At 37.1% G+C, this 25,467-nt stretch overlaps 1 protein-coding gene across 4 annotated transcripts in view; it reads right to left on the reverse strand.

Annotated features, from left to right (window-relative positions):
• The window catches only part of AKAP6 (A-kinase anchoring protein 6), a 292,205-nt gene that overhangs the window by 51,040 nt on the left and 215,698 nt on the right, over positions 1–25,467 (reverse strand). For all 4 annotated transcript variants that reach the window (XM_063332211.1, XM_063332212.1, XM_063332209.1 and 1 more), the window contains exon 10: positions 2,054–2,200. In XM_063332211.1, coding sequence (XP_063188281.1) covers positions 2,054–2,200 — 147 coding nt within the window. The remainder of the gene's footprint in view (positions 1–2,053; positions 2,201–25,467) is intronic.

Genomic DNA, 25,467 nt, shown 5'->3' on the forward strand with positions numbered 1-25,467 from the left:
GAAATCAATGCCCTTGGAGGGTAGGGTCACAAAAAAGAATTTATTGCCACTTTTTTGTTCTGGAACAGTTTGCAATCATAAATTCTTCATAAACAGAATACTTCAGAGAATGGTCCGTCTTCATAAATATACGACAGAGGACATCAATTTCATTTAATTCACAATTTGTGTCAGCACAGCAGATGCCAATGCCTGCCTTGATAGGGTTGTTTAATATGCAATTGAGACAGAGTAATATTCAGCACAGGGGACAAAATTTCACAGATTAAACTGTACGCACCACTGACATTTCATTCTAATGTATTTCCATTCCACACTGTTCACCTTAGATGAAAGTAATATTAAAAACCATATCCCTCTATTTTACCATTGTTAGAAGTTAAAATCCTTGTCTTTAATTTTTTTCATGCCAATTAAAACGTAATCATGCCAATTAAAACAGTATGCCTAGTGCCGTTAGTTTCTGCAGAGGTTTTTATTAAATTAAACAAAACTCTATCAAACTCTGCTTATTATTCATGAAATTGCATTTAGCAGGAAAACTGTAATAGTTATATTTTATTTTTCTGTAAATGCTGAAATTAATGGCAAAACTTAATCCAGAGGTATATTTTGATTTTAATATACTGAGAAGTGGAGGGCTTCCATTTTTTGAAGAAAGAGTTTTACTAGGTTTTTAGAATTATGATCAGTTACTTAACCCATAGTTTTACATCCTACCAGCTCTAAAGTGCCATTGAATTAACCTGACTAAATACATTGAAAGTCATGAAAGTAAGGCTTCCAGTTGAAATTATTTAAAAAATACAAGTTGCCGTGATCAGATGTAAAAGAATAGGTTAGCAACTCCCATTTTTATTAGTAAATTTATTGATACGCAAATATTTTTAAAACGCTTGTGGTGATGCTGCAGATTAAAATTAAAAAATAATAAGCTCGCTAGTCATAGGGCAACTTGCAACATTTTCTGACAATTTGCACATTTAGAGAATCAAGCGACTAGAAACTACTGTGCTGAACTAAAAAAGCCCCACCCTCTGTAAAACGGCTATTGCTTTACCAAACAAGCTGAAGTGACACAAGTCAGTATTTAAAATGCTGTTGGCAGGTTGCATGTATAGCTTACTCGCAATATATTAGAAATGTTTTTTAAGCTAAGATAATAGCATGCAAAATTATGCAATGTAACTGTATTGCTAATATCACACATCTATAATTAATCATTTAAAGTAATTTATAAATTTATCTTACCCTTGATTTGAAGTGAAGGCAATTAAGGAGAGAAGTGGATGGAAAAATATATAGTTTGACCTCTCTCTCTCTCTCTCAGCTGTTTTACAACAATAGGACAATAGTGTCTCCTGCACGGTGCCATCACTGGTCTCTGGGTAACAGAATCACTATATTGCTTTTTTTGCCAGATTCTTGTATCTGACTCTTTGGCTGAGACCCAGCCCATCATAGCGTGAAATGAATTACATGAAACTTTTTTGGCTTTTGTCAAAAGTGAGCTGAATACAGCAGCATGAAACATATCCCGCCTGTATTCTTAGCTTCAGGTATTCAGATTTGTACTGAATCTGCATATTTGTTTTTGAGCCATCAGTGTGACCTGAAATATGCAGTGACAACCCCACTTTTCATCTTAAGGGTATAGTAAATAGTTAAACAGTAGATGTCTCTAACATGTACCTTCAGAATAAATTCTATTAACATTCACTCAAGCATGACAGTCAGTGTATATCAGATATACTGCATTATAGTTGACTTGGTGCATACCCGTAATACATGGCATATTTTACTTACATTTTTTATGTATTAAAGAACTAAAATTATTAAAGTCAGACAGGAGACAAGCATGGAATAAAAAAGATCAACAGAAGAGGAAAATACTATGGAGTTTTTATAATAGCATGAGTAGCTTGTTTGAAATGTATGTGGTGAATTGAAAGAGAGAGATATTTGTGCCTCAAATTAGAAATCAGACAGACAGCGTACTTCAACACACAAAAATGTACACATAACCCACAAACAGTAATAAAAATGCAAATACCCCAAGCAGTTCCCATTTTTCATTAATTGAATCCACTTTTTCAAGGAGATCATTTGGTAGTAAAACACCACTTTTCTTCAGAGCTTCAACCTTACTAAGCAGTTCCATCTTTTTCGGGTGCCTGATTGACATTTCTACATTGTATCTCTAAAATGAAAAGAAATAGATAGCATTAGCTACTGTGAAGAGTTTTCTCTATAAGAAATTAAACTTTAATTCTATGTGCCCAGTTATGATCACGCTCACTGTGCTTTTTTTTAAATTTTCTTTTTTAAGCGCACAACCTTCTCCTTACATATCATAAGAGATTTAGGTACCAAGCACGTAGCCTTCTGGGTGACGTATCTATGCAGGCAGTTAGCAATTGATTACATATAGTAAGATTCGCTCACTCACAATATGCACTTGTACAGTAATAGTCACTAACACTCTCTCATCTGACGCTTGATCTGCCTTTGTCTCATTCAAGTCAGCGGTATCTTATTTTTCAAATGTGCTACTTCAGCAAGTAACACTGAGGCTCTCCATTGTAAAAAAAAAACCCAACCAAACAAAAACACCAAAAAACCACCACAGAAATAATTTCATAATTATGTTTCCCATAGAGTTTATTTCTTCTCTATCTCATTGTGAATTCTGTCTCATATATGGGCCTGAAATGCTATTATATGTGAAAACATGAGAGTTTCACTTTAGAAAAACAATTAGACATAAAACTCCCTTACAATACAGTACCAGTAACTTGATTTTTATTGCCTCAACCAACAGGAGCAGTGAAATGGCACACAAACAAGAACAGCAACAAAGCTCGTACAGTCCAATAGTTTCTTCAAGTTGAAACTACCTTTTATTTCCTGCATTGGGGTTTTTTTTGCTTTTTTTAAAAAAAAAAACAAAACCAAAAAACAAAACAGAGAAAACAGGAAGAAAAACAGAAGCTTCCTTCAAAATTCCTTTAATACGACTTTCTAAATATTTTAGCTGTATATTAGTTATATACTCTATAAAAACACATGCTAATCTACAGACACATTGGCAAATAAATCTCTTTAAAACCTGTATTCTCTGAAAACCTGAATTAAGTATTAAATATAATAGTTACTATAGGGATTAACTATGTTTATGTAGCTGGTACAGTAAATACAAAAATAAAATTTAACACACAGGCAGCCACTCGTATACATACCCTACATACAGTTAAGCCAATTCCCTCTTAGGCAGAAAACACTCATAGAAATAGAACTTCTGATAGAGCCAAAAATGCACCTTTTACTGAAAGAGGAGATTTCAGCACGTATTCTTACAAAGGTGTTTACAAGACATACATAAATTATGCATAGCTATTAGCAAATTGTATTCTAAACATTAAGCTTTCTTTGCTTTATATTCAGCCAAGAAAACTGCTATAGCAGCTCATACTGAAAATGTTAATAACTGGGCTAAGTATAAAAAATTAAACTAGAATAAGGAATGTTTAAAACATGGGTGCCTGTGCCAGATCCAAGAACATGCTCTGTAGGAAAACAAAGCAAAAATACAATTGGAGACAGCTTAAAGAAAATAATAAAGGTGTGAAATCACTGTTTCAGCTAACAGGTCCTCCGCATTTCCATGCATATGTTTGCATATTGTTAGTTTCATATTTTAATCTCTCATTTACACAACACATGCACATCATTTGTATTATGTAAACTTCAGCAAATATTAGTCATTTGTGGATCATAGAGCAAATGTTTTAAATGAGGTGATTTAAACCATTTCTCATTATTAATGAACACTGATCAGGTGTCTGCGTATCCAAAATTACATGAATATGCATAGTAAAAAACAAGGAATTGTTTATAAAGAACTTGCCTTTTGATACTTGGTGTACTGCGGCTAAGGATTTAGAAATGTACAACTGCAGGTATCAACCAGGTTTGGCACTAGGGAACTGGATCCGCCAAGAGGCAACACCATTTTATTGGACTAAAATGTTCAACAAGTACGCTTCTTGGTCCTGTATTATTGCCTTTTCAGCTAGAATGGTTACTGGAGGAGATTACAATCTTCTTTATGTAATCTGATTTCTATTTAAAGATGATATAGCTGAAAAGGATTTGCATAATTATTTCCATAAGTACATGTAATATCAAGGGGAATCCAGAGTCCAATTTGCTAGGCGCTGAAATCGAGTTCGCGCGACTCCCTTTCTTTTGTCAAGTGAATTAATAGACTGAGGGAGTCCTCTAGCTGTGTGACACTGGTGCAGGCACAGCTAGTTAATACTCGTCACCTGCTCCGGGCTGGCAGTTGCTGCTGCCCGGACTGGGGCTGGGTGTGTTCCTGGACAGCGCGGGACTGAGGAAGAAATAAAATACGTTGGGTGTCTCGTAACTACAGTCCTCTTGCTAACATAGAAACAGAAGACGTTTCATTTAATTTTGGACTAGATAAAATAATTCAGTACAGCATAATCCAAATAGTGTGACAGGTGTTATAAAAGGTTATTACATTAAAAAATAAATACGCTAGATTTTATGTACGTGCTCTGTCTTTGTCACCATGTAACCTACTGTATAAACAAGCATGATGAAAGTGCTGATTGATAGAAAATGCATTATACTGTAACTGTAAAAGATGAAAGAATTTAGTTTGTCATTAGATGTATTGGTATGTGTCTGAGAATCAGTATTGTTTCACTCCTGGATATTTAACATGCAGTGTGTATTTTAAGTTAAGGGAAAAGCTTAATGTACAGGAGGTACAGTTTGAGAACTGATAGCATGAGATGCTATTGCTAATGCTATTTTTTAATCCATTAAACACCTACACTCTAAGCAGTTGCATGGGAAAATTAGCTACCAGCTCTATCAGTGCTGCACAACCCTATTCTGGTAGGACTACTTAATCCTGTGGTGAGAAGATAATTTAATCTTCAGATTCATTCTTTCCTCAGCTTTAAGTGAGCAAAGGCTGCTCCATTGTGACAGTCTGTGGATGCTATGATATAGATTACTGTTTAATAGCCAAAAAATGAGATTAAGAAAGTTAAAGTCACAGGTTCCTCGCAACCGCCACGATAATAAATAAATGAGTAACACTTAATTTCCCACAACACCTGTCATATTAAAAAACTGGGGAAAAAACTCCAAAGAACAACAGACTGGAAAAACTGCAAAATATTTACAGCATGATTAGCTGTGTGCATGCATGGCTGGTTTTGTGTTTCTGAAGCTACTCAAAAGAAATCCAAAACATTGTTATGTAAGTTAAATAATTTTGGCTTTTTATTCCTTCTCACTCAATGCGATCAATATTTTTCAAAGGACAAATAGTGGAATTTAAAAAAAGGCAGTAGCATTTATCCGTGAGTAAGTCTGGCAAAAAAATTTAAACCACGAGGAGTTGAATTCCAAAACAAAGCAAGTTAAAACCTTACTTCTCCTGATAAAAATATTCTAAGAAATCCAGACAGGCTTGATTAAGACACATTTTTGGACACTTTATACTAAACTGTGCCTTTTTTTTAATCCTTTTTTTTTCTTTTTTTCCTTTTTTTTCTTTCTTTTTCTTTTTTTTTTTTTCCTTTAAAAAATTATATGAAACATTTTTTTTGTGTGAAAAATCACACCCGAAAATTCTGCCCAAATGGAGACTGGAACAATGCCTTGTAACAGTGTTAATTGTCACCATGGAAACCAGAAGAATAAGCCATTTTGAAACTGGTATAGAAGGCACACATTGAGCAACTCAAGCATTTTTCAGCCTCCCTCAGTGTTAAGGAACAAGATGCCTAGTCACTGAGAGGTCAGAGAAAGAAATCATCATGAAAGGTTCGTAGATGTGCACTGTCTGGTAAACAATAAAAAAATCTGTACACAGTTAACAACTCGGTAAGACTGCGCACTGCATCTTTCAGAAAGAGAAACACCACAAAAAGATGATCAGGACTGGGGTGCGGATTCCACCCCTCCAGCAAAACTTTAGGGCAATATTATGCGAACCTTGCCCCTAAAGCTCCCTGGGAATTCTGTTGTTGTAATAAAACTTCAGAAGAGGAAAGAAAAAAAAAAAAGCCTGCATGATGGAATTCAAAATAATGCTCTAAAAGCACACAGAGAGATTAAGACATCCATTGTAAGACTTTTGTATGGTGCTTCTGTTGGTTATAGTGAAAAGAGACCAGACATACTGAACACACAGTGGAGCTATGGCTACGAAGTACAGAAGAATTAAGCCAGTGAACTTTCTCCATTATTGGAATAAGGGTGTGCTATTTGTAGATGTTCTGCATTCCATCATTCACATACGAACAAAGTATCTTCAGTCAAACGGCACTGTATGATATACAACTGCGATCAGGACCGAGTGACCTGCAATTTTAGTTTTACCTGGATTGGATCTTCACATTTTAAAAACTTGCCTTTTGGGATGTTTCGACTGCGGCAGACCCAAATGCATACACACACACATTCAGTGTCTGTATGCGCGTGCATAGTCAGTGTTGGCACACATTTGCAAAACATACTGCATGCACAAAATTGAGTAAAGAATACCCTGCAAGCAAACGCACCAAATATACATAGAAACATATAGCAATGCGCATATAGCAATATTTGTCCATCTTCTCTTCACACACATTCTCACTTTGCTTTCTGGATAATGTTTGCACTCTTCATGCTAGGCTTCATGGTGGCCCCTTAGGAAGCCCATGCCTAATGCCATTCAGTGATGAACAAAGAGTCTTTTTATTCCAAAGTCCAGGGTCCAAAGCTCAGCTGTATACAAGCAAAGTGAAGGAATCTGCTAGAGGCCAGCCTACCCTTCACAATAGCTCTTAATGCTTCTACCTTTTTGGTACTATCAGTGTGAAACATTTTAGAAACCATCCAGAAGCTTGGTTATATTTCTTACACTGTCGATAGCACTAGAACCTCTGGACAACATTCAAGATCTGGGCCGAGCGATCTGTCTAGATAAATAGCAGTTGCTGTTTCTTGCAAACTTCATGTATTTCACTATTAGCAATTTATGGCAAATAATTGCACAGGGAAATTATAAAGACTCCTACAATTGTCCTTGTAAATTAATAATAGGCTTTCTTGATTGGGATAAATTTGCTGCTGAGCCTTTGGAAAAATTAAAAAGTGCAATGTCATTTAAAATTGCCAGAACTCACACAGCAAATTACATCTGAGGTTAAGAATCAGTTTTTCCTCTTCTAGTTTATTCCATTTGCATGATCTGGAAATCATATTACATTGGCTATGTATTGTTAATTGGACATAGATTGCATTATCTTTAATATAAATCAAACTACAAATATTAAAATGAATTGCAAATTCTCTAATAGAAGATCATAAAACAATCTTTTTTAAGTATCTCCCATTAATAATTTAATTCCAATTATATCACTCAGAAAACTCAAGAAGGAGAGCGCCAACTTATTTCCATTTGCTTTTTTCCCCTGCAAATAAGCACAACAGTACAATATGGATTTGTGTGGGAGCGCATGTGCGTATGGGTGCATGCCTGCAAAACAAAACAAATCTTAGCGCTTTTCTCTTAAACCCCTGCAGACACCTTGCTTTTTTGTTTCAGAAAGTAGCAAATGCGGATTACACTTCTGCTACGCATCCCTTTCTGTGGCAGCTGGAGAAATAAACACGTTGAAAGAAATATTAAGTAACTTCATGAACTAAATTTTGCCTACATTAAAAAATTATGCAGCCGGTACCCATTGTTCTGCCTTTTTTTTAAGGAAGGTGATCCCAACCCTTTAAATTTTACTATAAATGTAATATCTTTTTGAAGACTTTGTATGCCCTTTAATGAATTTATATTAAATATTTAATACTGTTTAGGGCATATCCACTACTACCAAAAACAGTTATATTCCCAGCAGTCCCACTGTTTCAGGCAGAGGGCTTGATTGATCCTCCTAGCCTGAATTGAGTAGAATGAAAAGAAGCAGTTGGAAAATAGCTGCAATCATTTAATGCAGATGACCTCTGACAGGCTCACAGCTCTTCTATCTGAACAGAAATTTGCATGGGGTCTCTGTGCAGAGGAACAATGTAACCTAAATGGTAGACAATCTTTATTCTAATGAAGTGGGTGTCAAGGTCAATGTAAAACTGCAATGATAAATGGTGCACCACTAGGCAAGAGAAGTTGCATAGGCATTGTAGTGCTTTCACATTAATTGAAGGCTGAAATGCACTGAGTGAAAGCACAAGACTCTCTTTTCACCATAATGTGTTAATGCACAAATGTTTAAATGTTTTATTCAAGCCCCTAGCCTGTTGGCACAAATCTTATTGCAAACAAAAATACAATAGTTGGCCAATAACCAGAAAAATAGAACTTTTTATTAGCTTGCCTTATTTCTTGAATCCCTAACAACTTCCACAATCTACTCAGAGCACCAAAAGAATAACAAGTCTCCAGACACCTAATGTAATTCCCATGATCCTTTTTCTATTTAGGATATCTGTCTTTAATTAGTTCCAAACAAGCAAGCCTTTAGACAACTCTTCATTAGATACCATTCCCAATGAACAAACTGCGAGAAGAAAAGTCATGCTTCAATATTATTATTTCCTAGATTCCAAGTTTTCTTTTAGTATATAGTTAACATCTCCAGGTGCCTTTTGTTCTCAGTAAGAATTAGACCAGTAAAACTGGGTTTTGTGATGCAAAGAGTTGTGTGCCTAGAGTGGGGACTAAACTACAATCTGGTATTGTGGCTTTGTCAAAACTGCAATACAACTATAATTATAGTACTTCATCAGTCGATCAAGCAATTTGTAGAAGGCAGTACATTTTGTCTTATAAAAATGAGGAGGACAGTAAGCTGCTTTTTAAAATCCTGAGCTGCTTAAGCTTGTTAAGGGTATATTGTTTGCTAATACACTCATTAGCAGCCAAGCATTTTAACTTCATCAATTAAACGGGAAATGGTGGTGTACCATTAGTTTCACAAAATGCTAAAATACAGATAGCAGGCTACGGCTAAGAATTTTAGAAAATTTATTTTCACCTGCAAGCTGCATTATACACTTCAAACGGGTTTGTGTGCAGCGACACACACATTGCGGGGGGGGGGAGTGTCTGTGCATGAATGTAGGTGGTGAAAGCCCTGCTTATAGTTGTGAAGCTAATTATATATATACACATATACACCCACTTAAAACTTCCCAGGTCCCATAAGGATTGCTGCTGAAGCACAGCGTCATTTCTTGACACCGATGAACATTTACTCATCTGAGTAATCCCAAGGATGGCAGAAGTTTATTCCTGTGAACAAGTAACAGCTCTCCTGGATAACTAACGGGTTCGCAATATGGACGATAAATTTTGAATATTTATCAGCCTTTATAGTTTTAGGCTCTTCTGTGCAAATAGATGTTAACAATACGATTGCAGTTATTAGACAAGGAGCTATAGCTTGTTACTAATTAAGAGGATCTGCAGTACTTTCAGTTTCTGGGAGGCTGTGAGTGGCACGTACTGTATAACGCCATTTCTATTTTACAACTCGCCTGTGCAAGGGAATTTTCCATACGGAAATCAGTCTTCAGGATACTGCAATTCAGAGAATAAAGTGGGGGGGGTGGGGGGGGCGGGAGGGAGGGAGAAGTATAGTGTAAAGGGAAAAAAAAAAAAAATCCACGTTACTGATGAAACTGTTTAAAAAACTGTACAGCTTCATCTGTGTGTGATTTGTCAGGTCTGAAGCTTTGACGTGCCCAAGGGGCAGACCCCAGCGGGGAGTAGGCTGCAGAGCTAAATAGCTGTGAAAGAAGTCTTAATGTAGGATGGAATTCAAACTAACCTTGACATGACCTCGGGAAAAATATGCAAAAAGTAAAATGAATGCACTCTGCAAGATACATCCTAATTTTGTGGCCGAGCTGGTTAGTTTCACAAACATAACTGGGACTTGAAAAGCAAAATAAAATGCGAGGAAAAAGGGGAAACTTCGGAATTCAGAGTAAAAACTTAAGCGGGCATGGGGTGTTGCTGTGGAGGCATATGAACCATTTGGAAACAATCCAAATAAAAACCAACACCGAACAATATTGTTGTCAGCCTGTCTATTCAGGAAAATTGTTTTTTTAGGTTGAATATAAATGACACAAAGCCAAGATTACATCATTGCATTACAAAGTCTGTTGTGGCTTTTAGCCGAACAAGCCCCATGGATCTACTGGCTGATGGCAGTAATTCAGTAAGAAGTTTTAAGGACTTCTCTTTTTTTTTAAGCGTCATTACTCTAAACATAGAGGAATTTTGTTTAAATACTGATTATTTAAATTTTTTTAATCCACATCCCTGCGTTTGTTCTGTAAGCTTACCACTTCATACAAACAATAAAAATTTGAGTGGGTATATTAAGTCTTGATTTGGCTTTATTATGCATTTTGCCTGTCTTGCTCAGTGTTCAGTTAAGCAGGAAGACATCCACCTTAATGCAGCAGCCAAGAACTGGCTAATTCACTAGATATATGGAAATTTTAATTGAGTGTCAACTTGTGTTGAAATTCAATACCATTACCTTCAGAATGCAATTTTGTAGCAATACCAGTTATTTACTACACTATTAACCAGATTTTACCTATAATTAGATTGCTAAGAACATGTAGCCAAACTACAGCCGCTTGAAATCATATAGCGAGAGTAATCAAGTCTCAGATGCATGAGATTCCACTTGATCTACAAACTGCCACCCACCTACAAATAAAGACAAACCCTGGCAGATGATGGTAGAACACGGTCCTACAATACAGGGTATAGCACGGTTCGGGTAAGGCCACAGAGCTGGTGTACTTCATGTTATAACAAACTATCGATCTCGTAAACTATGTGTTTTGCTGCTATCTTTGGCTGATACCTGAAAGAACTTCTGAGATTCACCTTGCATTGCTCGCAACAACACTGTTAGAGCTTTGAGGGTTTTTTCACACCTTGCACCAGAGGTGTGACTTTTGGCACAGACTAATAGAGACGCAACCAACACACATGCTTAAAATATCAAATGTGGACTTAGCTTAATTTACATTTCCTTAGTTGGCTGGAGAATAATAGATATTAAATAAATAAAAAATAGCGCTCTTTAGGAATTAATAACTACTATACTTCCGCGTTTGTGCTCAGGTATATTTATTGAGGGAAAAACCACAAAGTAAGGGAGATACCAAAACACTGGTGTAGACTGCAGTTAGCCCCTTACTGAGCAGAAAATGTATTTGATGGCAGAGAAACTGTTTGGCCTGCAAACAAAAAGGTGGAGTTGCAGCTCCATCTTTGGCTGGATATTCTGCAATGCTGACCCTACCTGTATCAAATCTCATATAGCTACATATTTACATTTACATTTTTACAAAATAAAATACACCAATGTAAGATTATGGAGATTTTTTGAAGAAGATAATCAAAGAAAGTAATTTATAACCTGTTATCCTCCCCTATGCTAAGCTTTGCCTGCTTTTGCAGTATGCATGAAACATAAAATTGGAACTCCTCTACACAAAGATTTAATTCCAAATGCATTGACTATTGTCAGGCTGTGTGTTACAGGTATCATTCTATTTTGAAATGGATGTTCCTGCGCATTTATCTTTCACAGACTGGCTCTTCTGAAGTCCTTACTCCGTTGTTACTCAGACAGAATGCTAATGGTGGTCAGTAATAGCCTCCCATGAGTGAAGTCTGACTGAAAATCGACAAATAAATTATCCTCTCTTCTAGCAAGGCCTACTGGGATATGTCTGAGGGTAGAATACCTCTGGATCCTTCTTCTTCCCTATTTGCTATACTGTTTCATGGGAGAAGAGGTTCCCCACTGCAAAAAGAGACAAATGGGTATCTAAGTTCCTCAGACAGAACTCAAAGTCTCCATCAAAAGACAGGAGAATCCACAAAGATCAGTACACCCACCATTTAAGGCACAGTGGCTTTTGTACTCCACATTACTAGACCTCCTCAACTGTGAGAAAAGAAAATGATCCTTGGTGTGCAGTGACAGCCCTGCGATCTCTGCAGGCTGGTGAGCCACCTCGAGTTAAGACCAGACAGACTCTGCGGCTAGCTTGCTCAGTCTCTAGCCTCAGAACACGTGGATCTGAGTTCCCATGACCTGTAGTATCCAGGGTAACAACATGATCTTTAAAGTATTTGGACTTTTTTCTACCCAACAGAACTTACACCTGTTTGAGGGCCTATCTAGGGGCTGATCAGAAAAAAGTACTGACAGCAGATTTCTCAATTTGCCCCAAAGTTATAATGAAAAATGTCATTTTTATTTTAAATGCACATCCTGTACTCTATTAAGTATAGTGAAAGTTAATAGTTTTTATAATGTGCTGTTTGATTTGTTCCTTATTATTTCCCTTGAGTCACATCAAAGCTGGCACCCACAGCAGGTCCACTAGGAGTGCTAGAACATCTCCACTGATTATTTAAACCACTCACAATCACCGCAATTCCTTTTAGAGCAATACCATTGCAACATTCCGCATCAAAACTACAGTTAAAACATGTTAAAAATAAAGTTATATAGTTAAATACTTATTATCATCTCCAGAGAGATATATCCTGAACCCTTCAAGTGACACAGAAGATAATAACTACTCACTTTTCCAGTACACATTTAATGTTATTAAAACAAAAGGTTAAAGTTAGCATCCCAACGCCATTATCTGTGTTAACAGTGGGCGAATCTCATTTTATACTGAATTTTATAAATTCTTAAGAACTCAGTATTTCATTTTTAATATTATTCTGGGAAAAACATAGTATTTTTATAACAGAAGAAAAAATACTCAAATTGAAAAGTTATTTTTATGATCAACTACAAACCGCTTTCAAGAGCAAATTTATAATGGAACTGCTGACACAGCCTAAACTATGGCTGTGTGAACGCTGTAGAAACGGCTATTTCAGAAAACATTTTTAGCATTAGGAGAAGTCCAACTTTGTTTAAACCTGAACTTATTTTTTTACAATAGCAAGTAATGTTAACAGCATGCTGAAAATGTTAAGGCTAAGTGTACAGTGTCAAAATAGATTGAATCTCTCTGAAAACTGGAAATTCAAGCTTTTTAAACATAATCCAGATGTTTGGCTTTTAATCACATTTCAAGAAAGAGGAAACTTATGCAATACAAAATTCATACATGCATATTTCATTAGTGCCTTTCCTATCACTGAATTAAAAATTTCTAACATATGTTTTCCTCAAACAGATAATGTTTTAAATTAGAAGAGTTGGCAAGAAGTTGTACACCTCACAAATGTCATTGAATTATTTTAACATGGGAAGAAAATATTTCATTTTTTACGGTATTAACAGCTTTGATAGCAAATGCTGCAGCAGTGATCATTTTTTGCCTTATCAATAGGAAGTTCCAATAGTCCCTGAAACAAACTAAGCATCTAAGGATAACTGAACAGCAAGAACCAACAACTGGCCTTCTTCAGAATATCTGAGACTGACAGCACCCTGATGGACCTATGGGTATTTAACACAGATGCTTTTTCTCTTCATCACGGGTGATCGAAACAGCATAATGCTGTGCCCAGGCAGCTTCTTTAGCAAAAGCCAGACTACTTTGAAGGCGGAAAAACTTCTTCCAAGATGTATTTAAATTCTAGAACGCTTAACAACACCACTATATTTGCTGAATGACATTTAAAGGACTATATCAGTGTGGCCATTGTTCCTAAAAGCTAACATACATGATAAATTATATGATTTTTTTTTAACCTCCGGAGTCTTAGAAAATTAGACTCTGAGTACATTTCTCAAAATGGACTTTCTGAATGTAATAATATTTTAATATATTATATCATTTAAGACCAAAAAACCCTAAGCAATAAAAATGAGAGGAACTATCACAGATATAATGGGAAAAGAAAAGGGAAAAAGACCAAAAAATCCTGCTTCTGGCCACCTGCCCATTGCATGGGACTTGCTCTTTAAGACCCTTGTAACTTCCGAGGAGTACGTGAAGTGTGATCATGAACATGTGATGTGATGGGGTGAGACGTTACTATGAACTCCAGTTCTGTGCAGAAATGTTGAAAACGAAACAATCCTGGACACGCCGAAAGACAGTTTCTATGTATCTCCAACAGCTGCTGTGCCTAGGAGAGATACTTAGCCTCTTTCCAAATGGCCACCAGCAAGGGGATGCCTAATGCAGCCTGTTACAGGCAGGCTCAAGCTTGCCATTCCTATGCTCCAAACAGTTGCAGAGTAGCAACAGTCCTGTGAAGGGGAGAAATACTATTCTCAATTTAAAATGGGAAACTGAGATACAGATGGATGCTGTGTCCAGTGACAGTGAAGATCTCTGATGTGGGAACACAAGTCTCTTGTGATCCGCTCCAGCATTTTGTCCAGCAGAATATATTGTCTGAGCTCAGAACTACTTAACATTGTTTCACGCTGGACTGAAAAAAAAATGAATTATTGTACTTATCATACATTTTAGTCATCGTAGAAAATACTGCAGCTCTAAATCTATAAATCTGTATTTTTACAAGACATTTAGGAACCAACACTAATAGTTCCCTTTAAAAGAATACATGAATGCAGTGACACTGAGCTCATTTTGTCTACTGAACAACTAGTGAGATAGAAACAAAAGAAACTTTTCCTCTGTTTCTTTCCATTTCCCTGATTTCAGGTGTCTGTTTCCAAGGATTTATGCTGCTGCTAAATGTGAACTCTGTTATTTGCTGGCATGATGAAAGCTGAAAGCTTCTTCTCATCTCTAATGGCATTCTGCCAAAATATTCTCTGACAAAACTTGGGCTGATTCACAGATCAGAAGTTCAAGAAATTGTCATAATCTAACCTCGCCACTTGTATAAAATGTGCCATAGTCTTACCTTCTCTTCCTATATTAAGCTCTCAACTTTCTGGCAATCTTTTGATATTGCATCCAGCCCTGATTTAAAGAAGCAGATGACGGAAAATTCATAGCATTCCTTCATGAGATGATAAATAACTAGCTTCCTTCACTGTTAGAAACTGCATGGCTTGTTTCTAGTTTGAATTTGTTTAATTTTAACTTCCAACTGTTTTATCTTCTTATACCTTTGCCAATAGCTTGAATGTGAAAGCATTTGTTAGCACAAGACGTTACTACAAGAATAAAACATGACACCAGATGACTTGCATTGATCTCAGGTTAACTCTGTTTGGTGTTTCTGGGATTACAAATTATAGAACCAAAACACAGAGAAGCAGAACAATTTTTGCAGAGGCTGGTGAACTCAAAATACACACACTTCGGACATTCTTAAGGCTCGATTCTTCCTAGAGCTGTCAGAAAGCTGATTTTCAATAACTTGGCCCTGATAAATGAAAAAAAATGCATTTAGATTTAAGTTGTCCTTATGGACAATATTGTCTGTACTCACATTTTGGCTTTTATTTATTAGGCTCTCCTTGTTCACGTAAAGATTTTTTTTTTCTGCTTCTATTCATGCTGGAGAGGAGGATGGGGAGCAGGAGAAGACCATAGTAGCAGATGAAGAGGAAGATATTAAGGAGAATTTCACCCATAAGGAGAGTTATTTTCTAGTGCACACCACCAACTGCTCTAGATTCACCTCAGAAACTGTAAAGTTGAATGTGAAGTGATCTTGACAGACCGGGGAATCTGCCCTTTTGTGTTTAGCATTTTGTAATAAGCGTCTCTGAAAGCAGCACACAGCACGCCTGTATATTAATCAAACCTGTCTTTCAGCAATTAAAAAAAAAATTCTGTAAAGATACTGCAATGAAACTGTAAAAAAGAAAACCAACTGGATTTTAGAAAGAAACCCCACAAGTTTGTGTTGACTTATGTTGCCTCACTCTGTGCTCTAAGCAGACTGATAAACTGCTGACTATCGCATCGACATTCAAATCTATAGAACACTTGCAACATCAGTGGATTTTGAGACTGGTAAGTTATTGCTATTTTAATGTCTGAATTCTATGTAAAGAAGATGAAAAAGACATGTCTTGAAAATTGGAAAAGATATGTGTGTATCTGAGAAGGAAAGAAATGCTTCAAAGTACCACAGCAGCAGGAAATATCAGGACACAAAGCCAGTAGTGAAGTAATACGAAGCAAATTCAGGATATTTTGAATCTACTTCAGCTGTAGTGAACACCAGGAAAGACATGAACTTTTGTCTTTCTGGCATTCTCTCAAGACATTCTGGTCCTGCTTTGTGGAAAGCCTATCCTGGTAGCCTTGCATGCCATGATAGCCGTCTGGCTGTTCAAATACAAATTGGAAAGATCTGTGCCCATTAAGAAAAGATAAATGCTTAAAGTAATGCATATTGATGTCTTCAACTTTAACTGTTGTCTGCCTGGTTAATGAATGTTTGTTATAATATGCTATATATGCAGGGAATTTAGTAATTCCAAAAAAAAGATGGAAAAATATAATAAAAAAACTGAGAAAAGGATGAAGGGTAAAGAACAAGATCCCATTGCTTATTCTGTGTCTTTCAGGTTTTTTAAGGAATACAGTCTATTGAGAATATCAGGGAAAATAAGTGACTTTGATTTTTATGGTGACAGAACTTTAATGAATGATATCTGCACTTCAGTGACATAAAGAAAGTGGTTTCACTTCTTAGTTTAAATGGCTGTACTTCCTTGCTAAACAATCCTTTTATAATTAGTGACAATTCCAAAAATAAAAAAAAATATACTTTGTTGAATACTCCATGTTCCTAACACTACTACATTACCTTTTTCAAATCTACATCTGAGGCAACTATTTTTAGGTCATTTTGTTAGCTATTATGCTAGAGGTATAGTATGTTGTTATAGAACTGAAGTTTAAAGAAATTAAAGTAATGAATACATATTTTAGAACAGGCCATAGAGCTTTTGTACATTAAGCGACTACACTAGCACTACATTAACCCTATTAAAGGTAATTTTTCCAGCTCATTGGTGATTGGCATTTGGTACTGATGGTTGAAGAATTGCCATTGCATTGATTTTATTCTTTGCCTCTTCAATAAAGTGCGGAAGAAGTGGCAGAGGCAGAAGTTAACTGCCCTTTGGTAAAGCCATTAAGCACTTAAGGAAAAGCTTTGAATATTTAAACCATCCAAAAATCTTTAAGGACATTTTATATGTTTTTAATTTTGCAACATTTTATAGGCTTGAAAAAGCCCCACTAGTATGAATACATTTACATTTCATTGGTACAACAAAAAAGACCAAGTTAAGATTACAAATGCCACATTTGCACTCACGGAATAACGCCATCTAACAACAGAAGTTTTGATAAATATTACCGTACACCCTTCTCAAAGACGTGAGTCAGGGTACAGGCTAACAACACAGTGTAGTAGGCCACCTGGTGGTCAAATTAGCTAATTATCCATTTTAAACCAACGCAAAATTAGAGGACCATACAAAGAGAAGATAATCATGAAAGAAATGCATAAACCCATCAACTAAAGCCTATTGGAACGATTGTAAGTATATATAAAAGAAAGTGTTTCTTCATCTTATCTTAGGTTTTCTGGGAGTGGTCCCTGCTTGAGGCAGGATACCAAGGTTGACTGAGTAATGTTTTCTTGTGGTAAAAACAAGCAGCAGCTAAGTTCCTAGGCTTTTCCATGCTGCTTTATAAAATAAGGTTCCACAACAGGTCACTCTATCACACTATACCCCTCAGCTTCCTAGGCAAGTCCAGTCTAGGGACTGGATCAAAAAAACCCCATAACTGTTTTCCAGGAGCTTCTCAGGGAAGCTCTCTGGGTACACAAAAATATGTTGTCCAACACCACTACTTAAAAAGATGTAGGAACTAAAACTACTGTGCCCACAGACCTGGGTCCAAATGTCTTATAGCCACATACAAAGCAATGACAACAGGCATCAGTGCAAGCTATTGTTGACGCTGTACATTCAGACTCACAAAAGAAGGGAATATGAATTGTAAGGTCACTGCTGACTAGTGACAAGTAACTGAGATGCCTGAACAGATGAGTTAAGGTCAAAACTTCAGAAAGATCCTCAACTGTTGGATGACCTGACAACTAGGGATCAGAACATGGGAGAGTGCCCGGTTTTGAGATGTACTCAATCAGAATCTGCTGGTGTTAAAATCTATAGTGCTAGAGTAACAAATTCTGCCCTGGCAGATTAAGTCAGCAAGCTAAAAGACATAGCTAGAAAAAGAATTCAAAGACGCAGCAGTCCTGGAAGAACCGGGAAAAAGGACCATATGCTTCAGGAGGGAAGATTTTAGAAAGCGCTAGAGAGCAAAGCAGTGTGCATGTGACTGGAAATGGTGGGTGTTCTGTGCTATTTTCAGTCTTATAAAACCATAAATATAAATATAAAAGCCTTTTCTCATAAGACCTCTACAGCAAATTTGCAAACAAATCATATGCATGATCTAATTGGTCTATGGTGATTTTAATCAAACCAAATGCCTAAACCATCAGCTCTCCCATCACTGTAGGTGTCCGCATTTGGAGGTTACCCAGACAGTGAAGAGATGTTCAGAACACATATAGGCACCCATGAGCATAACAGCTTTTAAATGATGTGCAAGTTGTTATAGTAGTATATTTCTAGTGACTGGTTTGAAGGGAAGGAAACAGGGGAAATTGGTAGAAGATTCATTTTCTGGCATGAACTCACTTGGGTAAAGTGCAGGAAATATATTTCCTCACTGTTTAAACACGCAGGGACAAACCAGAAAATTTAAACTACCATGTGAGCGTGCCTCAGCACCGAGGTCAAGATCTCCTACCTGCTGGTTTACCACGGCAATGAAGAGCACTGTCTGTGGGAATGGTTAGTCCACAGAGAGAGAACATCCTGCCATTCAGCCAAAAAATAGCTTGCGGGACACATGGCTTTTAAAAGAGATGCAAAAAGCTCCTCACACATCTCACCTATCCCCCCAATAAGCAATTCTGCTTGCTGTTGCCTGTTGCAGTTGGCCAGTGATATTCTACCTCCTTTTTAATCTAGCTTCTAACGGGATGTGTTGAATTTTAATTAATGTGAGCCAAACAGAAACATTTTCCATGAAATACACATTTTATTGCTTAATATTTTACTACTCTGAGTAACTTTGAAATGTGCCAGGAATAGCAAAGCTCACTTATTTAGCATTTGTGCTGTTAGACGAAATACACGTCTATAGATATGAATCTTACAGACAACTGAACTAAATGAAGATATGTGTCTTTAAACAGCATTCTCTTTGCTTTCAAATATATTAAGTTCCTAACTATGCTAATCTGCTTTTATGGAGGACTGAGTACTCTTCATTATTTTGTAGAGATACATCCAGCACTTGAATTGAGTTTAAAAAAAAAGTGGAGTGTGGGTCTGTCTGCAGCTGGAGGCAGCAGGTGGTGTCTTAAAGGTGAGATATAGCCCATCAGATAACGTGTGGCACATTACCTCTCCTGGAAGACAAGCGCATTGTGCATGTGAAGGGAGCAAGATGTGCTGTTTCTTCTGGACAAGACAGAAATTCCTAGTTTCACTGATTTCAGAAACCAGGATCTCTGTTGGAAGGAATGCTATTTTCATTCTTACTTACCCCTACACTCATTCACTATTTCTACCATGGTGTGGGGAAAAATGACAGGGGAGATGCTACAGGAACTCTCTATCACCAGGAGATCCTCCTAAAGCTCTGCAATTCTGTAATGAGGATACTCCACTTCTTTAAAGTGGAAGACCACAGCTCAGTCCCTTGAAATAGTCTTACCATTTAAGAACTGGCATCTTCGCCCCACCTTTTATTTGCCCTTGGTCCTTTAGCCTTTTTTTTGAGTCGCTCTGTATTGACTATGGCAAAATTCCATAGGCTTTTGCCAAGTGTGCAAAAATTTTGTAAAAACAGTTGTTTGTCTCTGTGAAAGACTGGACTGTCCTTCTGACAAGTGTTCTGCCTGTTTTCTGAGGCGCTTCTGGTTTCTCACGGCCAGCAGCAAAGTCCTTCAAAAATCAACGGATGCCACCCACTGGTGACTCAGTTTCTGTCAAATTTTCTGCATTTACATTAATACTCCTGTCCAGGCTTCCATTTAGGAGTTGCTTATGGATTGCCTCTTCTTTCACATTTCTGTTTCTTATGTTTAGATTGCCATGAGCTGCTCGCTAGAGGAAGGGTGCCTAGTCCATATTACACTGGAATACCTCTAGAGGCTCAGACTGATGAGCATAAAAGCCTACAGACACCTGACAAAATACGCAGCGAAACAGTGACTGTGTTGTTCATTCAGATCAATATGTCAAAATGTGTTTTTAAATCACAGTGAACACTATTGCCCTGAAAAAAAATTTGTAATGAGTCCCAGGGTTTCAGCATTTTGTTCAATGATTTTGGAATCGGCTTACTCAAAGGTTTTCTGACCATTAGTAGATCATTTATCCGCTCCGCATTACTTTCTGTGGGTGCATGGCCATCCTGCTTTGCCACATTGCCTTTTTCAGCAGTTTTACTAGACTAACAGAATTTTCTTTTGGTGGACTCTAGGGTGATTTGTGGGGTCTTGTGCTAACTTCAATTTAACACCTAAGTGCTCATCTTCTCCAAGTATGTTATAGTCAGCTAAAATGCTAGGGAGCAATCACAGAGACTTTCCTGTTTCTTTCAGGTACCGCTTTGAATGTTGCCTTCCAATTGAAACCAGAGCTTGTACAGACCTGTGGCTACGGGTGCGTAGAATTCTTGTAAAACAACTATAGTAAACTTTAAGTGATGACATCTCTTATTTCAGGGGTTCCTTGTTGACTGACTGCATTTATCCACTGGTCTCATAATGATTTCATTGCACATCTGCAGTGCTTGGTTGCATCTCTCCAGTCTAATTTTGCTCCTTATCAGTGTTGCACTGCAGCTGGCTCCACAATCCAGCTGGTATCAAATTAGTCATTGATCTAATAGCATAGTTGCAAATATAGCATTTGAATGCCTGGCAGCCTTCTGCATTGCCAGAACACTGAGAATCTTTAGATCTGCTTAAGTCACATTACAGATATCTCCTTCTTCATTAAAACCTTAAATTCTCAATGGTTTCAGACACTGTATTTAAATTTCAAAGGTAACTGCAATATTCAATCTGTCTGCCTGGCTCTTTTTCTCAAGAACATTTTTCCTTCTATTTTCATGTTGCCTGTTACGCTACATATGTTGCACTAAAATGCCTACATTTTCAGCCAGTCTGCCTCTGCCCTGCTTCATGGGTTCTTTTGACTTACATCTATGTGTGTGTTCTGCTGTTTCTGTTTTGGCACTTCTCTGGTTAGTTTGGCCACTGTCTGGAGGCATATATTAGATTGGCTTTACTGTAATGTCTTCCCTGTAAATGGGAACTGTGTATTTCACAAGTGATCCTGCGGAAGAGATACAATTAAGAAATGTTTTATGTCTCCAGTTACACATGGGTGCCCTAGTTCCTGGCATCATACCATATCCCCTTTTTTGTTTCTGGTATTGGTTAAGAAAAGCTTTTTATAGCTTTAAATTTACTTAGCATTATTTGTATCATTCTGATAAATTCTTTTTAGAGACTAAAACATTGTTTCTGTTGCCTCAAGGCAAAGCCTTTTTTTTTTCCTGGAGTTCCAGTTTTCCTGGTGCTCAGAGTCTCTGCTACCTATGTCCTATGATATTTAGGTGGTTTTTACCCAAGTAATCACAGACAATTTCTTCCTTTCTAATGTGACTATTGTCTCAGATCTCATATGCTACATTTGGGGAAATAAGATGGAAGAATTTAATATTTCTGGTCTTAAACTGGCTCTATTCACTCCCTTGATTGATTCTTGAATTTTGGCAGGCCCAGGGAGCCCAGACCAACAGTCTTCATCTGCAGTGAAACCTGCTCCCTTGTGTCCAATCCTCTGGGCTCCATGAGTTAGTTACCAAACTACTGTGTGTATTCACGAGTTGAAGAGGAACTGCTGTTTGGCCATATTTACAAAAAAAATCAACCCCTATGTTTATTAAAACTGAATCAAACATGTATCTTCCTACCCATTCTAATTTTTAGCAGACATCTTCAATTTTACCCTCTACCTATCAAGGAAACTAACTGCACAGAGACTATAAAGCTCATACAGCACAACGGCCATAGCATTTAACCATTACTGTGAGTAAGAGGGAATGGACAGAAAGGTCCGTAAGGCACGCAGAGGCAAAGGTGGAAAAGAGGGGTGATTTTCATCACCTGCGTTATTCTCTCTCTTTTTATTTATTTATTTGTTTAATTACGTATTTATTTTAAAAATTACTTGTTTCAGTCTCTGGTGTAAACATCTTACATATTCCAGTAGATAGCTAACAGAGACATCTAAAAACCACAACTGAAAATTAAATCAGGTAGAAGTTGTAAAAGTAGAATTTTTCTTTAACCCAAGCTTAAGCAAGAAGGAAACTAAATATTTTCAGAAAGAAAGTTTTTCTACTTTCTTTTTTTTTTTTTCTGGGACCTGGGGAAAAAAAAGGCAAAAATCTTCCCAACTCACACTCTGAGGCATTTGACTATTGACTTGCTGCAAAAAAATGAACCCTGACTATAAATTACATACCCTTACTGAAAAAGCAAAACAATAGAGATGAACGTTTTGAGGCAGCAAAGTGGGATCCCATGACTAACTACTTCTCACCTCTGATGGTGTTTATTTGATCTCTCCACACATGTTAACGCGCTAACAGATCTTAGGAATTACTGCTCCACCTGCATAGCAGACACATAGTCCTCCTTGATGAAGGCCAGCAAAACCCACATATGTCAGTCTCAATACATCATTCAAAAAGGCTAATGTTCATCTTTAGAAAGTTACCACCTGAAAAACTCAGCAATTTTGTATCTATCATCTCCCATTTCTAAGAAAAATCAACTGGTAAAGCAGAGATGATCAAACTCCCGTGTAATGTCTGTCAAAATCTGGATGCATCACAGCAGGGTTGCAAACTGGAATATCGCAAAGACATGACACAATGGTACTAAAAACCCCTCTTTTCATGATAACTGAGAGTCAGTGAGAGGTAACGTCGAGTGAGGCTGATCTTCATAACTTCTTTATACAATCAGTGGAGAAAGAGATAAGAGAGAGAAAAGGTCTCTTCTGAAACTATTTCAGAGTGCTCAACTTAAGCTGCTGCTCTGAATCACCTAGCTCCTTTAGTAGCCAAAATTAGTCTTCACAGATGACCCCTTGTCTCAATGTATGGGGAAACTACAACCTTCCCCATAGCCTTCCCTGCAGCCTGTGACCGCGTGTTGCTGGTCTGCTCAGTGACACAGCTGGAGAATGTCCCACCCATCTGTAACAGCACCCGTCATTCTGCAACAATGGGATGTGAAGGGCGCCACTACTGTCTTCCCCCCAGAGCATCTCTCCATAGAGCCACCTCTAACATTTATAGTTCATGATCACTGAAATTCTATGGTAACCATGTTTTCTGCAATGCTAAAATATTAGCGCCCACAAGAAATTAAGAAGCAGCACAGGTGTTTCTCCCTGGCCATAGGAGGTGGCTGGAGCCTACCCTAGGACCCCATTGAACCTGATGCAGCCACAACTGCAACTACGAATGAAATCATACTGATTGCTTATTTTACCTTGTTAGAATGAGAAGTTAGCACAAAATGCTGCAGCTGTTTTTAGTATGATGCCTTAAAAATGTATACACGCAATGTAAAAACTTTTTACACACCTTAAGTGTGTAAAAAAGTTACAAATATAGACAAATACATATTTTATATTGATATTTTATGTATTTTCAATACATAAATATTATATAGAATAAAAATATGAATAAAATACATACACAAATAGAAAATCATGAGTTATAAACTCGTATACTTCACTGCAACTTATTTTTTATAATTTAGATATGTATGCATTGAATGTATTGCCACTGCAAGGTTATTGAGATTTAGTGAGTTTGGGTTTTATACAGAAAACCTGCTACAAAGGTTTTCTGTGTTCATTTGTTTTTTATTTATTTTTTAAAAAGAAACATTACAGAATCAATTATTTATAAGGTACACTGATGAGGAGTAATTGGGAAAGAAAATAGTATTTTCTGTATTATGTTTATGAAGAAAAACATCACAGTTAAAGCACATAATTCCTATAAGTTTAGAAAAAATAGGAAAGTATATTAAAAATTGGCAACTAACATAAGGAATAGGGTAATACTATTGCCCCGTATATTTTTGTTAGTGATTTTTTTATCTGTATCCCTGTAAAAAAGCCTAATCCACCAAGCTGCTAAAAAACCAAGAACATGTCCACACACAACTTCAAAAGTTATGTTGTTGTTGTGTTCTTAACCCTTCTAATTTTATCTTACTTCAATCTTCCACTGGTGGAAGGCAGTTTCAGAGCAGACGCACGCACAGACACGCCGCACAGAAGGTGGTTTGTCACAGTGTGGGGCTAAACCTGTGGGACTCCCTGAGGCAGGATGCTGTGGCTTCTGCAAGGTTATGTGGGCTCAGGATTACAGGACAACCTCATGGAAGAAAAATATCTGGAGACCTGCATAGGACACATTATTCTCTGTCCGGATAGGGCCATTTTTATGTTATATAGTCATTGTATAAGATCTTAAAGGTAGTACATGGTTTCACAACCCAGAACAAAGGCTGTGAAATATTACACTAAAGGTTCTGAGATAGTGTGAGGAAGTGTGATAAAGAGAAACCAGTCCTGCCTGCTTTGAATTTCTTTATTTTTATAGAGCTCTGACATCCCTTATTTGGCTTTATTGTATATGAGGCTATATGAGTGAACTGTGAGCGCAAATTTACAAATCACTTCATGGGATGTTTTTAGTCAGCTCATTCATATGAACTTTCACAAAATCTGCTGTAATATATTAAATACTAGCATCAGAGTAGGCAGCTTCTAGGACTCTGCACTGCTTACATGTGGTCTGCATGTGATCCAGTGTGTCAGGAAACAAGAAAATACAGATAACCTAAGCTCCTTTAGACAAATGGATATAGTTTTGAAAGGTTGTGCTACGAACAACATAATTGAGAACATGCCCATGTTTTGGAGCCTCATATGGCCTCTTTACTCGGTCCAGGGTATTGAAAAACATTGCAGCACTGGTATTGCTGTCCCCAGTGTTTGACTGCACGTATAACAGCACAAGTATAACACCTTTTCTTAGGCATTCTTGGTCCAGTGATTAGGCCAAAGTGCTGCTATACTTCAGCTATTCTTACTTGCTCTTTAGAGAATGTGAATAATTTAGTATATCTGAAACTAATCTTGAGCCCTTTCTACCTTGTTTGGACACTAGGCAGTCCTAGCGTATAGAAAGCAATGAAGGTTGTAACTTTCATCATCCTTTGGGGTGAATCAAGGTGCCATGTCCATTTTTTAAAAACTAAAAATGCTT

This window comes from Chroicocephalus ridibundus, chromosome 4 (genome assembly GCF_963924245.1).
Source record: "Chroicocephalus ridibundus chromosome 4, bChrRid1.1, whole genome shotgun sequence".
NCBI lineage: Eukaryota > Metazoa > Chordata > Aves > Charadriiformes > Laridae > Chroicocephalus > Chroicocephalus ridibundus.